Here is a 20332-nt window from a genome sequence, read left to right on the forward strand (position 1 = left end):
TGGACATCTCTCTTTTGAAGCATTTTGCCATCACAAACCTAACAATGGGGAGAACGGGACTGTATGAACACTGACTAGTGTGTTCACAAGCCAGCAGGATCTTCCTCTCAAGTTTGGCTTGCCGGCAGTTCTTCTCTTTTCAATGAATTAAAAAGCACAGAACAAATAAAATAGAAAACCAAACAGGCAATACTAAAAAGGCAGTTATCTGTTGGCTAAAACATGATACTGCTCTGCTCTGTCACTACGTAACATCTAGAGAGAATCACAAGGCCACAGGGATGCGTGGTTGTGTGGTTAATTCAGTCGGTGTTAGCTTGCATGGGTGGTATTACAAACTGTTTTGCAAATGAATGTTATTATTTTTGGTTTTAGCATTCTGCTTTTTTCCAAGCCATTTCAATGGATTATTTCAGAATGATTTTAATCCTCTTGACAAAAAAACCCCATGAAATCTCAAGTCCAAGGCCTTGTATGACAGGAATAAAGATATAAAGGGAATAACTTCCTTGAACCAGCAATCCCACTGTTTTAGTGCAATGTTAGACTACTTTGCAGACTTACAGTTTGCTTCATCTCTTCCTCCTGTTGAAAAAGGTTTATCAGAAAAACAAATGTAAACTTATAATAAGAGAACAGGCTTGGCAATTTTTTCTGTATTTAATATCATGCATTAAGGTTTTGTTTTCCTATCTCACAAAGACCCAATTAAAGTAGATCATTAACAGGAAATAGGTATGTATACCCCCGATAATTTCAATCCTGTTCAGCTCCAAAGAGAATGGGTTATTTTTAGAACAGCTCATAAACTCACATACACCTCAAACAAAGAAACCTGTACTTCGAGCTCGGTCCCACCCTACCCCTCCAAAAAGACTAAACTAATTATTAGAGATACAAAAGGCGCCTAAAAATTAACATAATATAATATGTTTGAATTCTATATTTGAGAATCAACCCCACTGCTGGGCATGTAAATCTCTTTCCTGTTGTGGAGAATATACTGGTAAAGATCCTGCACAGTCAGGCTCTTCTGGATAACAAGTACAGCTTCTACTGCAAAACCCCTGACAGAATACCTTACTTCATCATACATTATCATTCTGTTCCATTTCCCTTCAGAAATGAAAACTGGATATTACCCAAAATTAAACAGTCTCATAATATGAAGAAATCCAGTAACACATAATTATCCTTAAAAAACAAAAACAAAAAACACAGAAGATTATGTTAAAACAGTCTCTATCAATCCTTTATCAAAACCGGCTATAAAAACAGTATGCTGCTAATGTTTGTAGCTATTGATTTTTACAAAGTGAGTAGTCATGGAAACTTCCAAATCTTAAGACTGTAGTGGAGGAACCTTTTCTGTTTTCCTAGACAACAGCAGATATAACAACATTTACTTTAGTTAATTTTAGTGCTTTCAATCAGCTGTTTTAACAAAATCAATTACAGCAGATAAACGAATGAGATTCTGGCATTCAGTAATAATGTCAGACTATACATGTAGAAATTACAGAGCCTGGCAAAAGTATTCAGACCCTTGCACAGTTCTAACTTTGTGTTGTTTTAAAGCTTGCTGTTTCGACACATTAAAGAAGCAATTAACAGTTGTTATATACACAACCAACAAGGCACGTTCAAAGCTAAAAGCAAAAAGAAAGACATAAAACATAATATGAAAGAAAAACGGACAAGTCTTGACTGGATATAAATTCCAACCCTTTTCTGTGGTGAACATAAATTAATTTAGATGCACAGAATTCTTTTAACAGAGCACACGGTTAACTGTGTGCCTTCTGCCTGTATACAACAATTGTTGTTTTCAAATGTCTTTTTAAGGTTCTTCAATCAGGCAGTTGTTTCAAGCAAAGATTCAACTATAAAGACTAAGGAGCTTTCCAGCCATCTCAGGGACCAAGCTGTAGAAAGGCACAGATCCAGAGAAGTGTATAAAAACATTTCAAAGGCACTGAACATCCCTCTGAGCAGGGTGAAGTCCATCACTAGCTGTAGAAGGTGTATCTTGCCTGGATCAGACATCCCTCCATAGTGAGCAGCCAGGCAAGGAGTAAACTAGTAAGGACTGCCAGCGTGATGCTTCCACGACTTTGAAAAAGCTATCCCTCAGTTCAATGACTGAGGCGGAAGAAATTGTATACAGATCAAAGCTGGCCAGTGGCAAATCTTGAAAAAAAAAAAAACACCCTGCATGGGGTAAAACATTTAAGGGATTCTGCAAAAGTGATAAAACTTTTTTTTTTTGGCAGATGAGACAGAACAAAAACCTTTCTGGTCTAAACGCAAACTGTAACAGCACATCTCCTGCTCACCACCACCTCTACTGTCAAGCATGCTGGTGGCAGGTTCATGTTATTTGGCTGCTTCCCATCAGCGGGAACTGAAAAGCTTGCCATGTCTGAGGGCAAAACGGATGGAGCAAAGTACCGGCAAATCCTAGAGGAAATCCTGCTTCAGTCTGCTAAAGACCGAAAACTGGGACAAAAAGTCACCTTTCAGGAGAAAACCCCAAAGCTCCACACTATTCGCTTCAAAATAAGAAAGCGAATGTCCTTGAATGGCCCAGTCAAAGTCCTGACTTGAATCCTAGTTAGAATCTATGGAGACACTTGGAAAACTGCTGTGCATAAGGGATCTCCAATCATCTTTGCGCAAACAAATGCTGCAAGTGTTGGGAGAGACTTATCCAAAAAGACGTTGCGCTGCAATTGCAACTAAATATGCTTCCACTAAATATCGAGTTTACGGCTCTGAATACTTCTGCAATCAACATGACTAATTTTTTTTCTTACGTTTTGTTGACATTTACTGTAACTTATCTTACCCTTAGGTGTCTGAGCATTCAGGTTAAAATAGAAAGTTTAAAAAGTGTGCATGAAAAATGTGGCACCAAAGGAAGGATCTGCATAGTTTTGCAAGGCACTGTATAGTTTAGTAGCACTTGAGATGAGGCGCTAAAATTCTCATTTACAAATGCGTTTTAAGAGACATACACGGTTTCAAAAACATAAATGAAGACAAAAAAGTAATGAATTATCCTCCATAGAACTGCACATCAGTAACAAGCACTGATCCTGACCAGTGCCTGGACCATGCCCAGACACAGGTTACACATGTAATCAGTTTTGTATACAATCCCAGTAAAAACAGAGACCTAAAGTGAGAACTATATTTTAGTTTAACAGCAATATGCCTGCTTCAGCACATAAACAAGATTGTCTTTCCCTTGCAGAAAGAAGGAGACGGTCTTTCCTTCTGCAGTTCAAAAGAACTCTTCTGCCCTTGAGTGTGCTACTGCTCTCCATAATTTCCATCTACAGTACCTTAACCATGGAAAAAAACGGAATGTGTTGCCTTTTACAGACCAATGAGTCTGTAGCTCAACAACTGATGCCTAGATGATGAACTGAAAGCGGAAGACTGCCAAAACGGGCAGAATTAATTTCTTGCTCTTATCAGATGAACATGCAAAATTCTTTCATTTGCTGTTCATCTAGTCTGTGAGGGAGTTCAGCAGCAGAGCTGTCCATCTTTAGCAGCTCAACAGCTTAGCTCCCACCCCTTAATGGGTTAAACAAGTACAAGGGCTTAATGTTGAGCAGTTGAGCAAAGTGTCAGCTTCATCAGAATGCTAAGGAAGGGGTGTACCTGTAGGTGTTAAGAATGGTTCTCACCTACAGTGTCTTTGGCAGAATAAACAGAGAGCTGTGCAGGCATTAGCAGAATACTGTATAATAGAAGTGGCTGGATTGGGCCCTCTGTTAAGAGGGCTTTGCACCTCTTTCCTCAGGATTTTAATCACGTAGCGGCTGTGAAGAACGGCCTCGCACCTTCAGCAGTTTCATCAGCCCCTCAAGCTGCACCATGAGCTCTCGGCGGCTCTCCTGCAGAGCGGACATCCTCTGCTCCAGCTCGTCCTTGCGCTGCCTGCGAGGAGAGGAAACCGATTACTGAGTGCCGGCAGCCCATAAACTCACCACGGAGTCCGTAACACGAACCGGGCTGCCAATCGCTTTTAGGGGCCCGTCCCATCTTTCCACCTGCCTCTGCCCTGATGACTTTGCAGACAGGTCTATTCTGACTTTTTTTTTGCAACTTAATTTTGATCGTTTTCCCATCTTTCCATGCACAAGCCCACCCCCGAAAAACAATAAGTCACCCAAGAGGTTTCTCAAACATTCCCATGTACATAGACTCACATCAGATTCCTGTATGTGTCCATTTTTACTAGAGATACAAAAATAGCGTTTATCACCATTCAGTTATATTACAAACAAAACAAATGATTGAAACAAACAAAACATGGATATGCATGCAAGATGGTGAGCTGGGTGAGCTTAGTGACACTGCTGTGAACTACAGGAGTCTTATTTTCACACAATTACTTTCATATTTCTGTTAACTTGGGGGGAGTACAGTTTCATACATTTGGATGATTTCTACAATTTCTCATCAAGACTTAATTACACTAATTTGGCACACGGTCCCTCTACCTTGTCTAGAAAAGGCTTCCATGTTACAGAGAAAATCTTCATCTGCAGTCTCAACAGAAAGGTAATCTTTCCCATCGCATAAACGTCTTTTATTACTGTCGGCCTTTGATGACTTTTTCAGGGTGAGTCCTGCTTACAGATTTCCTGCCTGTGCATTTCGGAGTGAAAGAAAGATTGTGCCTCATTTTCCAATGTCATGTCCAGGGCAGACGTTCACAGAATTTGTATCCAGCACATCTACCAATAACAGTCAAATAACAGTCAAAATAGATGGAATCATAACATCTTTTTCGATTGATCATCATTTGTTTTACTCTACAAACCTGATTCAGCATTAATTATCAAAGCATACAAATGGAGCAATTCTTTCCGATGACCTCGCTATGTAATTATATGCCTTGTTCAGCAAAATCAAGTTCAATTAATTTGGAACAAATTAATTTTATTTAGAAATCAAATCGAAGAGGACAGATAGTCGGTATATTAAAATATTAGAAATCAGCCTATAAATATGTTATACTACTGTTCTATTTTTTACAATCTGTTAAACTCAGCAAATGGGCATTAACATGTGCAGAAATATGTCAATTTTTAAGTTTGTACCCTGCAGAGGTTGTGTTCTTTTCCACTTAGAGATTCCGTGAAATGTGCAATTTGCCCAGGGGTGCCCAAACGTTTGCGTACAATTCTATTCTTATCTTCTGATACACACACATTTCACAATCACCAAATGTGTCATTACACCTTGGCTCACAGCAATGGCTCCATTGCCCACACTGGGAGAAGGAGCTCTGCAGCAATGAATGGGCAGGGCAACGCAAGTCTAAAGGAAGTCATTGTTTTCCTGGGAGCTGAGAGAGCACTGGTTGATTAATGGCCAAATGACCCCAACCCAGCCACTGGTTGAGCTGCTTGGGACATCCATATTGTGGCCATCCAGCGACATGACTCCAGCTGGCATCTGCATCATGGAGCTCAGCCTGTAAAGGACGCTAATGGTATACGTACAGGCTTCTCTCACAGCATGCCGCTTTTGCCATGAATACCCAGGGATGTGGGAAATGTGAGCACCTTTACCATTCCTAATTCCTACTGAATACATTAAACTTCATGTCCGTTCCCGAAGTTTGACCAGGATTTGGGCCTTTCTCGTTTTCACAGCGACTTTACAGAGTGATCAAGTGCATAATGAGATCCGCACTGCTCGGAAAGACAAAGATTAAGAAGTGAAGCTTTTGTTTGGTGTCCATAAATAAAGCTAACTGATTCAAACCTTCAACCATAGTGGTTATGCAGTGAGTTCCATTACTGTATAGTGCTTTATTATTAGGAGTAGTTTTTCTAATACTTGGTCTCGATGAAATAAAAGTAATTTACAAAACTCTAAGTGATATGACGACCAGTAAAGGACTAGACAGTTTTTGAATAACTATTCCAAAATGCACAGTGCAGCTTTCCACCAATAAAACAGCAGTTGGCCCAGACAATTCATTTAGGGTACTTGACAACATTTTAGCCCGCATCAGGCAAAGAGCATGAAACCTAATGGAAAAAAAAACCCAGCATCTGCACTTGTAATACTAAAGCAGATAGATGCTGTAACATCTAGATATCTATTAGCAACCTTGCTTTTAGTTTGAGAAATTGCTTACAGAGTGAGTGGGCATCAGTTGTGCAGGATCAAAGACTGAGTCTAGTGCTTCTGTACGTGAAAAGAAATGAAAACTGATAGACATTGCTGCCACAGCAAACATGAGAATCGGATTAAAGTAAGAGCGATTTCCGAGACTGTCAGGTATGTTCATTTCTATACTGACAGGAGTGCTTTAATCCAATATTCAGAAAACCGATCATGGTTCTTTGATAAAAAACAAGAATGCCGCTGTTTGTCAATATAATATCATGTTATAAGCTTATGTTGACAGCACACTAACCTTCCAAAATCCCAAACCTGGCCTGTTTTACTTTTTACTTTAATTCAAATAATTGTGTTAAAAATAAATGAACAGGCTAAATAAATATTCACCTCTGAAGCTCGTGTATATGGTGTATGCTGGTGTAGAATAAACTATTTTTCTGGTGTACACAGACAGTATGAAAGTCTCATACTGCTCACAAGTGAGTCACGAGACAATAGTCACAAGCATAACTGTTGTCAAGGCAACAAAACAATAAGTCTTGCTTTCTTCTGAATGGTATTCAAGGTATTATTTTAAGGAAGTTAATGAAAGTCATATTTTTCTACAAAGGCTTTTAGTGCTGTTAACAAGCAGCACCACTTAAAGCAAGAATTTCTCCACTTCTTTTAAAGGCGGCCTAAAGACACAGAAGAGCTCTCTAAACTGTACATGGGTGGTATTTTTATCAACAATATGTTCAATATACTTTCCTCCATCTTGTGATGTATTTAACCCTTGTTTCATAAAAGGTTATTTAGAGTAATTCAAAGATACCATTATATCCAAGGTCTTGGTTTATTATTTATCCTCTACACAGCTTTTGCAGTGGTCACTGGAAAAGAGTTATAGATCCAGCCATTACTGCTACAGTATAATGGAATAGACAAGTTCCTTCAAAACACTTGATTTACAGAAAATAGTGTTATACAAACCATTGGTTCAATAGGAATTAAGGGGTTATTCGCAATAACATAGCTATGTGTTCTATAGAATTGGTCATATTATTAGTCTGAGTGTCTTACTTCTGCAAATACAGTACGTGTTTTTAATTATTACATTAAATAAAAAAACAGCGACAAAATAGATAAAATAAGGAAAAACATGCATCAGTGTTAACATCTCCAAGAGATGAGAAATTGTGCAGTGGAGGAGGGCGAGACAATATTATTCATAAGAAACTTAACAAAACTTAACCAGACACACTACTAAGCCCTTTTGTGCTAATGCTATCATGTTCTTTCGTTTCTCTCGTATTACTTTATTACATTAAGCTTCTGCTCCCAAAGAATCACTTTCGTTTTCTTCACACACACACACAGACACACACACTAGCAGAACACTTCATACAATATTTATTTAAATCAATGTTTCCGAAGAATGATAATGTACTAGCCAAGCACAGATACACAATTTTGACACATACGCAGGTTGGACAAAGACCGACACCGGTGTGTGAGAGAAAAACGCCAGCATCCCCCATGTGTGTTGAAAGTGAAAGTGCCCTCACTTACAAAGGTAACTTTACATTTAAATTAAATTTAATCTAAAGATGATTCCAGTCATCAGCGACCACAAATTGAAATGGTTCGTGCTCAGAAAAGTTGATTGCTGCAAGTTCAATCGGATAGAATTATTACATCTTAAACTGGAAGACGGCTTGGAGATCAGCAATAAATGCTGAAGACTTGAAGGCAATTTCCCAATTAAAAGTGTGTAAATTAATTTAACCGGTGAAGCATTCTTCTACTAGGCAGAGAGGGGCAATCAATCACAGTTTAAAGATCGTAATGATGAGTTTGATAGGGGGCACCAGTGATAAATCATACAGCATTTAATCATAATGATATAAGACATCAAGTTTCCCAATTACAGCTTTATAGGCTAAACAACATCATCATCATAATCCAAGTGGCAAAACTGGCTCCTGGTGTTTGTATGTCAGCAGGTCGGAGTGCCATGTTGGAAAACCTGGAATTATTTTTTGAGAATGTGGAGTAACATGTAAGGGAGTTTTCAGGAGATAAGATCCCCAAAAAAAACCCATGAACTGCATATCCATGAAGTACACAGGTGACAGTTAAATGGCAAGTTAGGGTTAAGGACCTTAACTCTGAAATGCGTCCCCCTTCTCTGCCATAATGTATATACACAATAATTATTATTTAATATTTAACCTCTATTAAATACCGAGGGTTATGAGAGACTCACAAAAGACAATTCAACTCTTGCAGAATATCTAGTCTTTATTTTGCCTTCACCTTTTCTTTAAATACTTTAAAGTCGACTAGTCGGTTCCCCGCCCAACGGAAGTGAAGCTCTCTCGTCTCGGGAACCTATCCAGTAAATCCACTTTATCCATTAAAGGCGTCAAGTTTTCTCTGACGATCACTTTTCACTTAGATGACAGGGGCACAACTTATTGTAAATAAGGTCAAGGGAAAAAAGAATTTCACAGGACTGGAATGCAAAATGAGGATGCAATAAGAGAGTGGGGTGGAAAAACTTAGTGTAACTTTGTATGCCAACACTTCTGCTGACTCATGGTTACTGTTGGTCAGCCATTGGCAAAGGCTTGCCTCAATATACAGAAGTCTCAGAGTTTAAGCAAACTGGAACAGGGGAAGCCTGCAAGCTCCATGAGTCTGTTCTGTCCACAGATGCCAATGAAATAATCAGCTGTAAGATGTAGCTATCATAGTCCCTTCATAATATCATCATATCATCATCCACTGGATGAGCTCTGCTCAACAGGTGTGGCGGTGAATATTAGAATATTTGCCCACCATACAATATAGTAGGATAAGTCTTTTAAGAACTCTTCTTCGGTGAGAAAGTAAAAAGCCAAAATGAGACCTCTCATATATAAAGACCAATGCCAGTCTCCTACAACCAAGATCTGACAACCTGAAATACACTATGAAGTGAGCCTATAATGGGTAACACCTGGCTAGTGTCAAGATTAATTAATTAAGTTCTCGGGACACGATCAATGTCGATCAGGAGCAGGACATAAAAGAGGGAAAGAGACCACAAGGTCAGGGATGGTAAAGGAAGAGGAAGAGAAAGATATCGAAGGCGAGATCTCCTTGTTCAGGTCACTGCAAAAACCAGACTGGAGCTAAGTATCCGAAACTTGTTCAGAGAGAGTGCTACTCTGTTGTTAGGAACTTTGATGTCCTTTGTAAAGAATCCCCCGGTTAAAAATGTCCTCTCCTGAAACTACCAAATGATCTAGACGGGGAAAGTGCAGTGGCTTAGGTTAAGGGCCAGACTAGGGTGGGAAGGTTAGAAACACCACGAATGGTCTGTCCTCAGCCCATTAACTACTTTCCTGTATCCTCAAGAAAAGAAAGTTTGATGTATGTGGGGCCCCTCCAGACCGCGCTACCTGAGTGGAGCACCTGCTAGAGTGCATAGCGGTGAGCCTGTGATGCAGTGCTGGAGAGCCACCATGTGAATGGTATTAAAACTATACAAACACAGCACGTCTGTCTACGGAGTGGAAGAAGAACTCCTAACCAGCGCCTGTACCTGAGGAGCCGCAGCTCAGCCAGAAGGGTAGGGTTCTGCTGGGCCTTCTCTGGCGTGGGCTGAGAGGCCTGCTCATGTTCCAGACGCAGCCGCTGGATCTCCTGCAGTATCTCCCTGGCAAGGAAAAGCACAGAGCCCGGCCCGTCACTGGAACGCCTTCGCTTGAAACGAACATCCAGGATTTCCCCGAACAGGGCGTCCTCTAAAATCTAGGTACGTATCAGGTCTGTTCCACAGGGTCTCCTAGACCAGCGACAGGAAAAACTCTCCAGAAGCAGCAGACTCGCAATCCCTCATGATACGAGCTGAACTCGTTCCTCGAAAAAGTGCTCGTAAGGTGAAAACTCGTATAACATGTTATAATCTCCAATTGGTTAAAGAACTTGCAAAATGTGCCCTTAAACACCCAAACTTCACCTTAATACAGTGCAGAACAATATCTAAGTATAAAAACAGTAACATTCCTGGTTAATTATGAGACAATGATGCTTAAACAATAGTAAGGAAAGCATTCCTACTCATTTAAGGTACAGTGCAGTAGTTACATCCTTACAGTTGTTAGCAAATGCATACACAATTGTTACTATCCTGTATGCACTTAGCACACACAAGACTTTTTTATAATAAAGCTAATTTGTTATAAAAAAATGAACATGAAATTAAAGTATCTGAGAAGATGCGTGAAAAGAACAATCTAAATTTAATTTATGCTTAAATTAAAAAAAAAACAGGCAGGAATGACTGAATGCCACACAAATAAAAACGTGTAAAACGAGGGCTCGCTGTGCACACTTCGACACGTGAACGAAGCTGTCTCACCTGTTCTTGTTTTCCAGTTCCGCAATGAGCTGCCGTTGCTGTTTGTTCGCATCAAGGGTGAAGGCAATTTCCGACGCAGCCTTTTGCTGTTGAGCTTGTTGCTGAGGGGGGCGAAAAGAACGAAATTTGACGGGTTTCCGTAACGATCGACAGAAGTACAATTTTCACAATGTTGTGTTTCACTGCAAAAGACTCCAGGGGAGATGGTAATAATAAAGAATTGAAACCAAGTAATTTTTTAGTAATGTGCTAAACCACTGTTGAAATACGAAACGTGGTACAAAAATGTTTGGCCTATTGAGCTTTACAGTTGACTTATACTGACCTCTACTTTTATACTGCTGAAACTAACGTCTAACTCTAAATCTGCAGCTTAAAGTACATTTACTGAATGTCCCTCCCTCTGTACCAGAGACTTGAAACTGATCTAAATTCTCACATTACAAGCACTGGAATTATCGATCCAATTTCTACTTCAAAGGCCCTAATTATATCAGGCGAATACACTTATCCAGCTTGATGTCTAACCACCAGTTAATGGGTTTAAAATATCAACAGTGTTGTGGTCAGACTCTCTCGAGCCTAAGCAGCACATACAGTACAGCATGAGTACAGCAATCTCTTCCAACACTGTATCTCTACATTGTCATATTTATCATAGCCTTCTTATCAAGACAGGTCCGCAACGTTCAAACATCTCGCAAACTGTACTGTATATCAGAAATTCTGATGACAGATTAGAATTTATTTTAAAGATGATTTATTTTTTAAGAGATATTCGCAAGTTCACAAACCCGAGTAAAATTATGGTCATTTCATCCTCAACAATATGTTAATTTACACATCAGAATAAAAGTGGGATATTTTAAGGCTAGAATTAACAGCAGGAGAAATGAAATGCACAGTATTTGGAGTGAACAGAGTAAATCTTTGAAAAAAGTATTTAACTAATAATAATGCACAAATATCACGTTTTTGCTTTTATCATTACAAAATCATCATAGGATCCTTCTTTTAAAAGTAGCGTTTGCAGAAAGCAAATCACAACATGTACCCTTTAAATTGCCTATCCAATATTCTTTTAGCTTCTGCTTGGAATTAAAATGTATGATTTAAATCCTCTTTCATTACTTTTTAAACCACAGTTATATATATTTTTTTCCACTTTTGACACATTGTCCCGATTCCATCAACTGAAGATTAAATACGGGCGTTTTTGTTGAACGATTTCCAGGCAAAGAGTAGCTGGCGGACAAAAGAGACTGCAGGTTCGTTCTCAGTCAAAGGGATTCTCCTTTGGCTTTAGCTCATGGCTTTCCCTGCCCATGACACCACGGCTAAGGTGTCTTCACGAAAGCGCCCTGCCCTCGTCCTGCGTCTCTCACCGATGAGGCGGCGTCCGCGGCGAGCCGAGCGGCGTATCGCGCGATGAGCCTGTGTTCCTCGTCCAGGCGGCTGGAGCCCTCCAGCATGCTGCCAGACACAGGGGGAGAAGACCACGGTCACCAGCACAAACCCGCAAGTCGGGCCTCGGCCCCCTTCCCTCCAGCGCGCACGGAAACGAGTCGCAATTATCAATGACTTTAAAGCGAGGAGACACGCGTTTTAAAATACAGAGCAAGTTTTACGCAGATAGAGAAGATACAACACATTAAACATTTGAAACATAGGGCGAATTCTGATTTAAAAAATAAATACATCACCTTTTAAAACAATCTGGCATTTTTTAATGTTAATGTCAGTTGCGAAACGCGTCTGATAATGCTGTCTGTGGAATTCACTCCCGAAAACATCGATACAGAAAACGCTAGGAAACAGTGTGAACTAATTTAAAAATTAAAATTAAATACATTTCTTAATACTTAGCAGGGTACAAATACATAGTAATGTGTTCTGCCTTTTCACACAGAAGACCAACCATAATAAACTGTGCGGCTGTAACAGTTAATGTGGTGGAATGACCTTAGATAAAATTACGAAGTCACAACCACTTGTTGACGATAAATGTGGAGGTGTACCTGTATTCCATCCAATAGTTATTAAAATACAGTATGTCATCTGAGTGGAAGAGGAACTCCTAATCAGAGTTAATGAACTGTAAGTGTAACTAACAATGCACAGTAATTACTGTAATAACATTCATGTATACATTATACACAGCAATATAACTTTTTAAAAATAGTTGGAAGCTCTATATTTACAGAACAACCACAAAACTATTTCATTTGAATTACTGGTAAGCATAAAACTTCATATTTATCAAGCTTTATTTGGATATTCCTGCACTAGAATCACAATTTTCGCAGATATTTCACAGCCTTTTGTCAGAAAACGGCAGCACATAAAAAAGAGCAGCGTATTGTAAACAGAAAAAACAGATCAATAATGCTGTTCTGCGGTGCAATTTTTAAAATACAAACATCTTTTTAAAAAATACAGAAGATTTAAGATAACAGTCCCCCAAGAGCTTTTGTATTCAACAAAAGCTTGGTGTTCCGACAAGCTGTGAGATTATTGAAAACGTGTCAGAGCCGTATTATTTTATAATTTAGAAGTTCACCAAGTTCATTTGAAAACCGTTGATACTTTTTATTTTTAGCAACACTGTCCATACTAAATTTGAAATTTTTCTAAAAAATCAAACTTCTCAAGTAAAAATCCATGAAGTTATCGTAAAATAATACAAACCACCTATAACAAAAAAAAAAAAAAGGATGATGCACTACCTACAATAACTACACTTAATTCCTTACACTTATATAGCACCTTTCTGGAAACTCCACTCAAAGAATATTACAGATAACGGGGACTCCCCTCCACCGCCACCAGTGCATAGCCCACACCTGGATGATCTGACGGCAGCCAAAGCGCACCAGTACACTCACCACACACCAGCTACCAGTTCAGAGATGGAGATTATTAGGAGACCATAATTGGTAAAGGCCAGGGGGAAATTTGGCCAGGACACTGGGGTTAACAACCCTACACTTCTCGAGAAACGCCCTGGGATTTTCAATAACCACGTAGAGTCAGGATCTTGATTTTACTTCATATCCAAAGGAAGGTGCCATTTTTTTACAGTATAATGTCCCCCATCACTATACTGGGGCATTAGGACCCACACAGACCACAGGGTGAGCGCCCCCCACTGGTCCCACTAACACCACTTCCAGCAGCAACCTTAGCTTTCCCAGGAGGTCTCCCATCCAGGTACTGACTAGGCTCACACCTGCTGAGGTTTCAGGTTAAAGTTGCAGGGTGATAAGATGCTGGCTGTATCTTATGGAGGAGAGGACAATGACCATACAAATAACTAAAAAAAGCAACAAATAATGAAAGCTCTATTACTCGCACTTGGATGAAGAAAACAAAAAACTAAGTCAACTCTACAATTTGAAGCACCTAGTACAATAAACCAAAATTATGATTAAAAAAATTAGAGATGACAGCCTTGGTTTTTAAAATTAGCATATACAGTACAGTTGCCCTAAATCCTTAACTCGGTCAGATGTGGTCAGCTCATGCAGTGCACAGGGAAATATCCTGCAAGAGTGAAAAGCAGGCTCAGTCATTGAATCAGTTCGGCTGTACAGGGGTGCTGTTACCAGCTGGGAAACCTGCACTCACTGTGTGGGGTTTCTGTGGAGCAGATTGACATACAGCCCGATGAGCACATGTTCATCAGCCAGTCTATCGGCAACATCTAGGCTGTAGTTTAACCTAGAACAATGTGGGTATCCAGACAGACATGGAAATAAAAAGAAAAAGCAAGAGCTTTATGAGAAAATGACAACAGAAAAAGGGAATGTAACTGCATGCAAGAACGTATTCAGAACGAAAAACCGTGGAAAGTGAAAACACGCAGAACAACATGATCCATATTGCGGTTTATGCAGTGCTATACAGTAAATCTTTGTCAGCACGTCTTGCCTGGGTCTTGAATGAAAGTTTGTCGTTGCCCTGCAGTGTATGAGTCTTAATCTGGGCTTCCAGCTCTGGCCTGATGACTACCCCCGAAAAGGAAGCAACGTTAGTGTCTCTGAAGACATCCACCTACCCTGCTTAACGAAAGACAGCACATCTGGCTCAGTGTGGCAACACACAATATACTGCTTGATGAACAAAGCAGAAGTCCATAATGAAATACACTGCTTGTAAATGTTATGGAAAATACTCCTGACCACGCTGTAATGACTTAGAATAGAAGCTTGGGCTTGGTTAAACAGAATGTATGTGGTTTATTATAAATTGAGTCTGGGGTCTTTTTGCCCCATCCAGTTTTAGAAATGGGGTTCAGAATTACATTAACAGTTATTAGTATTGGGTTATATGCACAGGCTAGTATACAATAGTCAATCCTGGAAACTGTACGGTGTTAACCACTTCAGAGCAAAGCATTTTAAGAATGACCACCATTTAAAGCTTCTAATTTGATAATGAACTAAGAATGTACATTTTCCCATCTGTACTAAGAATGTAATCAAGCCAAAATATGTCATTAAGTACTGGGATTGTGGCTTGTGACTGAAGGGTTTGTTTGACTGACAGAACTCAAAACCAAAACGTCTGCAAACAAAGACCAAACAAAACACACACCTAGTCTTGTATTTATGCACACGCATTTAAAGGAAGTGGACAAATCAAATGGAAACACCAATGTAAGCACAATTTATAGGACATTGGGGCCACCATATGTGGCCAGTATGTGGCATAGTGTCTACCAGTGTCTACAATTCTGCAGAACCATTCTTCCATGAGAAAGTAAATGAACACGTCTGATTGGCCCAGGAGGCGGAAAATGTTGCCTTTTTGTCATTCCCGAATATCTCAATGGGGGTGTTGCTATCCTGGAAGAACCCCTCCGGCCTACTATGAAGTAAGGATTAGCATAGATCTTGCCTTCGCAGGGAGTGAGTGCACCCAAACGATGCCAGAAACTGTGCCACCCATCAGTACAGAACCAAACACTCTTGGATGTAGTTAGTTATGAGGGCGCCACATCTGCATTTACCAGTTTGTCAAGATTATGGTGAGGGATGATTCATCTGGTCTTATAAATGACACTCACCCTTGTATAAATAAAAGTACAACTAGCCGTGTGTAGTACGGTAGGTGCCATTACATATACTATTGTTCCCATTCTAAACAGATGGGCTGAAGAACCTGCATTTGTAAGTTATATGCCCCTGTTGAGCATCTGAAGAGGTATGCTTAGATTGCTCTGCTGGATATTGAATTAAGGTAGACATTTAAATGAGAACTACATTTTTCCACTGCTCAGGCTACTGCCTGTGCTTTTTGCACCACTGGACTCCCAAGGTGCATTGGGAGGGGTGTAGAGAGGTTTCTGCACTGCGACCTGACTAGGGTGTCCTGCTCTGAATTTTGCTGTTCGTGCCCCAGAATGAAATTTGCAAAGATATTGAATTGATAAGCAGTTGCTCTCCAGTTTCACCCCTCTTTCAAAGGTACTGAGGTCTTCTCTTGTAGCAATAATCACAGACAACTAGGCCTGTGCAGCACTGTTACCCATAACCCTAAGCATGCTGGGGTGTTATTTTCTTAAAGAGGTACTGCAGTTCCAATTTCTCAGACCGATTTTTCATTCTCAGCAACAAAATTAATTTATTGACGTTATAGAAAAAATGTACAAATTTTGAATTAAGCGTAAAATTGTGAACTTTGTGAAAGTACTGTAAGTCGCCATGTTGTCACAAACTCGCATTCAAGTTCCCACGAATTGCGACGTGATGCGGCCCTTCCTGCTCACTAGTCACTGTAATGACTAGTGTAATGTGATGTACAAGCGAATAAATAAAGGTTGAGCAGCAGACATTTCACCACACAGCAATGTTCCAACGTGATCTGCATGCAGAATAAATAAATAAGTGTTATCTGTCGGCAAAACTGTCTCGAAATCAAAAGCAATATTTCCATTTGATTAAAAGAGATGACTCACAAGCAGGCTTATCTACAATGTCATAGGGCCACTTGTCACTGCAATATTTGTTGCCACGTTCTGAATTGCAGAACATGGCTCTGCCCATAGCCGGAATTGCCGTCTATTTTGTGATGTTTTACGAGTTACTGTATATATTTTACTTTTATTGCGGTATGAAATGCACTCATCAATGCTGACTCTTTCTCACCCCCAAATACGAAGATAGTGCTGCAGTTCCCCTTTCACTGACGCACGTGCCTCACCTGTGTGCAAGCCCTTGCTTTCAATATAGCCGGCATCCCTCACTTACCCAGGTGTTTCCATGTTTTTGTCCCCTACCATTATTTTTAAAGAGAAGATTAGTAACAGGCAATCTGATGACATTTCCCAGTCGGACTGACCTGATAATCTGTCTGCTCACAACAGCAGAACAGGGAGCAGTCTGGCCTATTGGCCATTATTACTATGAATTATCCAGTTATTTGTCAATACTGAATGGAGGACTTGATACAGAAGGAATAACTTACTCTGCACTCAAAATATCTTATTTTGCTCTTTGAAACTATGTCGAGGCTTTATTAAATATTTAAGAAAATATAAATATTTGAACTGTGTGCTTTGGAAACAAATGTTAGAGTGAATGTTTTGACATCCAGCAGATGTTTTCTGGTTCATTCTGATGTTCCATTGGTTTATTCCAGGTTTGAAGTTTTTGCATGGCATTTTTGATTGCCTGGGTGTGTTATACTGTACAATATCCCAGTTTAATCAGAAACTCCTTGGAACAGCTAGTCAAATTCAAACTTGCGAATGAAAATTCTTCTATTAAACGTGAACATGATTGTTGAGGAAAGATAATGTGTTTGGAAAAATACCTGTTCACAAGTACAGTAGAGGTTGGAGACTGCTAATATCCTTTAATCCTCCCAAAATGACATTTCCATAAAAAATAATCATTTTTAATGTGTATTAAATTTGTAGTTTGGAAAGAACTGTACTGTAGCCGCACCAACGGCAGTGCAATTGTTCTTAAAAATGAGCAATACAGTTATTGTCAGCATTATGAATATACTACGTGGTTGTTGAATCTGGAAGCGATGCATTTTAGCAAACCAGCTAGACTGTTTCACAAATTACAAATCATTCATAGAGTTATAAAAATAAAGCATAAAGAATCACATTTACCCTTGTATAGACAAGTACAATTAGTAGTGTGTAGTAAAGTATGTGCCATTACATATCATTCTCATTATAAATAGATGGGCATAAGCACCTGCAATTGTAAATTATATGCCCCTGTTTAACCGCCTGAGAAGGTTTGCTTAGATTGCTCTGCTGGGAATTGAATTAAGGCAGACATTTAAATGAGAACTACAATCATTATTTTCTGTAACTGAGTTTAGACAAGATTAAAAAAAAATCAATAACATTCTGCAACTATATGAATTTGTCAGGGCTTCAAGATCCTTAGTAAAATAATTTGGAAATGCCAGTGTTATAAATTTCAAACTGTGAGGTAAGGCAATGCTTTTAATTTGCTACGGTTGTGGTCAAGGGTGTACTTAGAAAGGACAGAGTGATTAGCTAAAGGTTACATAAGGTACTTTCTGTAAAGGATGTTAAACGTTCACTGTTGTGTGTTATCAATCTGATAACATTTTCAGTGTCCAGTTTTCAGGAAAAGTCAAGGAGTCGAGATTCACAGTTGTGGGACTTCAGAAGCTGTGTTGAGGAGTGCCCGACCCAAAACCAGCCCAAGGATGTACTCACTCTCGGATCAACAGGCCGAGCAAGCTGTAGACCTCATGAGCAGGCCCGGGCGACACCTACAGAATCTCTTTTACTAATTGCAGCGAAAAATTTCAATGAAAGTCTTTGTAGGAAAAAAACAACATTTTATGTCAAAGCCAGATTGGACTTCTTAAAATAACAATAATATGAAATGTTGCAGAAGGCAACATTTTGTGTCAGCTGATCTCCCTGTAACAAGCCATGAGCTCACTGCCACCTAGCTTGAAGAAATTACACAGGTGCAGCTTCCATTATCTTCATTAAAAAACATTTAATAACAATAATTAAAGAATAAAATATCAGAAAAAATAAAATACTTCCTTTCATGTTTAAATCTATCGAAATGTACCGTAAATTATTAGTATTTTCAGAGAATTCAGTTTAACCCAGTTTAAATTAATAATTTTATTAGCGATTTATTAAAGTGATTCCAAACAGTGACCTGTAATCACAAAATACTCTTAAAGCATACTTAAGATGATAAGGTGCATACGCATACACTGGGACGTCTATTCTAAAGCTGTGTATTTGCTGATATATGATTTACTTTCTCTTCATAAGGTAGGCTCCTAATCTTAATGGGGCAGCCATCCAGTTGCCAACGCATAACAAAATTGCTCTGCACTCTGCAGAGTAAAATTGGAACTAAAACAGGCCTATTCTCATGCCTGTCTTGAAGAAATCATTTGGTTGCTGTCCATTTAATATACTGTATTTGATTTGAGCAGTTCAGTCTCTAATTTTTTTTTAACAGGAGGTTATGAAGATCATATCAAATCAATCTGCGTTAGTTTTCCGGAAAGAGGAAACTATGACGACAATATTCAACGTCTGGGTTTAATACGGTATAAGGGTGACATGAAAAGCAATACACTTATATTTTTAAGCTACTTTGTAAGACTCTATTTAAAATGCATCATTAGTTTGTTTGCTAGTAGCTTACTATTGTTATTAACCATAATTGGAAATGGAGTGTAATTTATTGTGTCAAATCTGGTCTGTGCTTGATATCAGTGTGGAGCCTGACAGAAGGTACTGCTGTCATAGCAACCAGTAATGCAGATGGCAGGAGTGTGTCCATACACACCTGTAGTGGTATTACATGGACTTTCATGGTTCTAGGATTGAGACAGTTCGCTGTAGTACTAGTGTTTTAATCAATGGTAAAGTGTGACGCTGCCTAATATTTTATCTTGCACATGTGGTAAACAAGCATTGAATTCTGTGGAAATTCTGCATTGTTTTCATTTTCCACAGGGCTGACGCATATTCCGCCTGGCCCTGCCGACTGGTTAACTGGAGTTAGAAATTGCGGCTTTGTTCCGTCTCACTGCACTCAGGGGGTTACACAGGAGCACTATGCACCCGCACAAACAGACGGGCACCTTTGTCACTTACCCCTTCCCCTTCAGCAGAGACGGGGCAGCTCTGACCAAGAGTTTGCTCTGCTCTACTTCGTCGTTCTTGGTGTAAGGTAAGCTTTTGAAACGAAAAAAAATAAAAGAGAGGCAAACAGGAGCAAATAAAGAGAGTGACCAAACTCCACAGGGAAGCCGAGAGCACGCAGAAACAATAAGCATAAAGGAAAAGAGGTGAAAAGGTGGAAAGAAAGAAAGAGTAAATTAAAAAGGTGGAGCCAAGTGGTTTCTGGGTGAGAGCTGCTGCTTGTTAGCAGACAGCAACAGGACAGTCTGGCTACCTTCAAGTCTCAGAACAGAAAAGGCAGTTTAAAATTCCCGTGCAGGAAGATGAGAAAGATTTAAAGTATGCCTACAGACACTCGCTGGGTTTGGAGATTTTCCACATATTTCACAAATACACAAAGAGAGGCGATGAGCGAACTTGCAATTCCGCAAGAGCGAAAAGCCAAAAAGCCGTTGGAGGGCGTCTCCTTTTTGTAGGTTCTCGCCACAGTACAATTGGTACCGAGGCACAAGAAACATGCCCACAAAAAATGCTGAGAAGACCATGATGGAAGAGAGCTAGAGAGCGATGGCCATGCTTCATGACAAGTGAAGACATGAACCATACTTGGGAGGATTAACGTGAATGGG

The 20332-nt window shown here is 39.5% G+C and overlaps 1 protein-coding gene across 11 annotated transcripts in view; it reads right to left on the reverse strand.

Moving 5' to 3' along the window:
- The window catches only part of dtna (dystrobrevin, alpha), a 115086-nt gene that overhangs the window by 18501 nt on the left and 76253 nt on the right, over nucleotides 1-20332 (reverse strand). For 7 of the 11 annotated variants that reach the window (XM_088918683.1, XM_088918686.1, XM_088918680.1 and 4 more), the window contains 7 exons: nucleotides 19677-19757; nucleotides 14174-14266; nucleotides 11932-12019; nucleotides 10547-10647; nucleotides 9728-9841; nucleotides 3855-3951; nucleotides 565-585 (listed from right to left, as the gene is read on the reverse strand). In XM_088918683.1, the coding sequence (XP_088774809.1) occupies nucleotides 565-585; nucleotides 3855-3951; nucleotides 9728-9841; nucleotides 10547-10647; nucleotides 11932-12019; nucleotides 14174-14266; nucleotides 19677-19757 (595 nt within the window). The remainder of the gene's footprint in view (nucleotides 1-564; nucleotides 586-3854; nucleotides 3952-9727; nucleotides 9842-10546; nucleotides 10648-11931; nucleotides 12020-14173; nucleotides 14267-19676; nucleotides 19758-20332) is intronic. The other 4 variants (XM_088918685.1, XM_088918684.1, XM_088918688.1 and 1 more) reach the window with 4 other exon arrangements.

The sequence above is a fragment of the Atractosteus spatula genome, chromosome 6 (assembly GCF_055471065.1).
Source record: "Atractosteus spatula isolate fAtrSpa1 chromosome 6, fAtrSpa1.hap1, whole genome shotgun sequence".
Lineage (NCBI taxonomy): Eukaryota > Metazoa > Chordata > Actinopteri > Semionotiformes > Lepisosteidae > Atractosteus > Atractosteus spatula.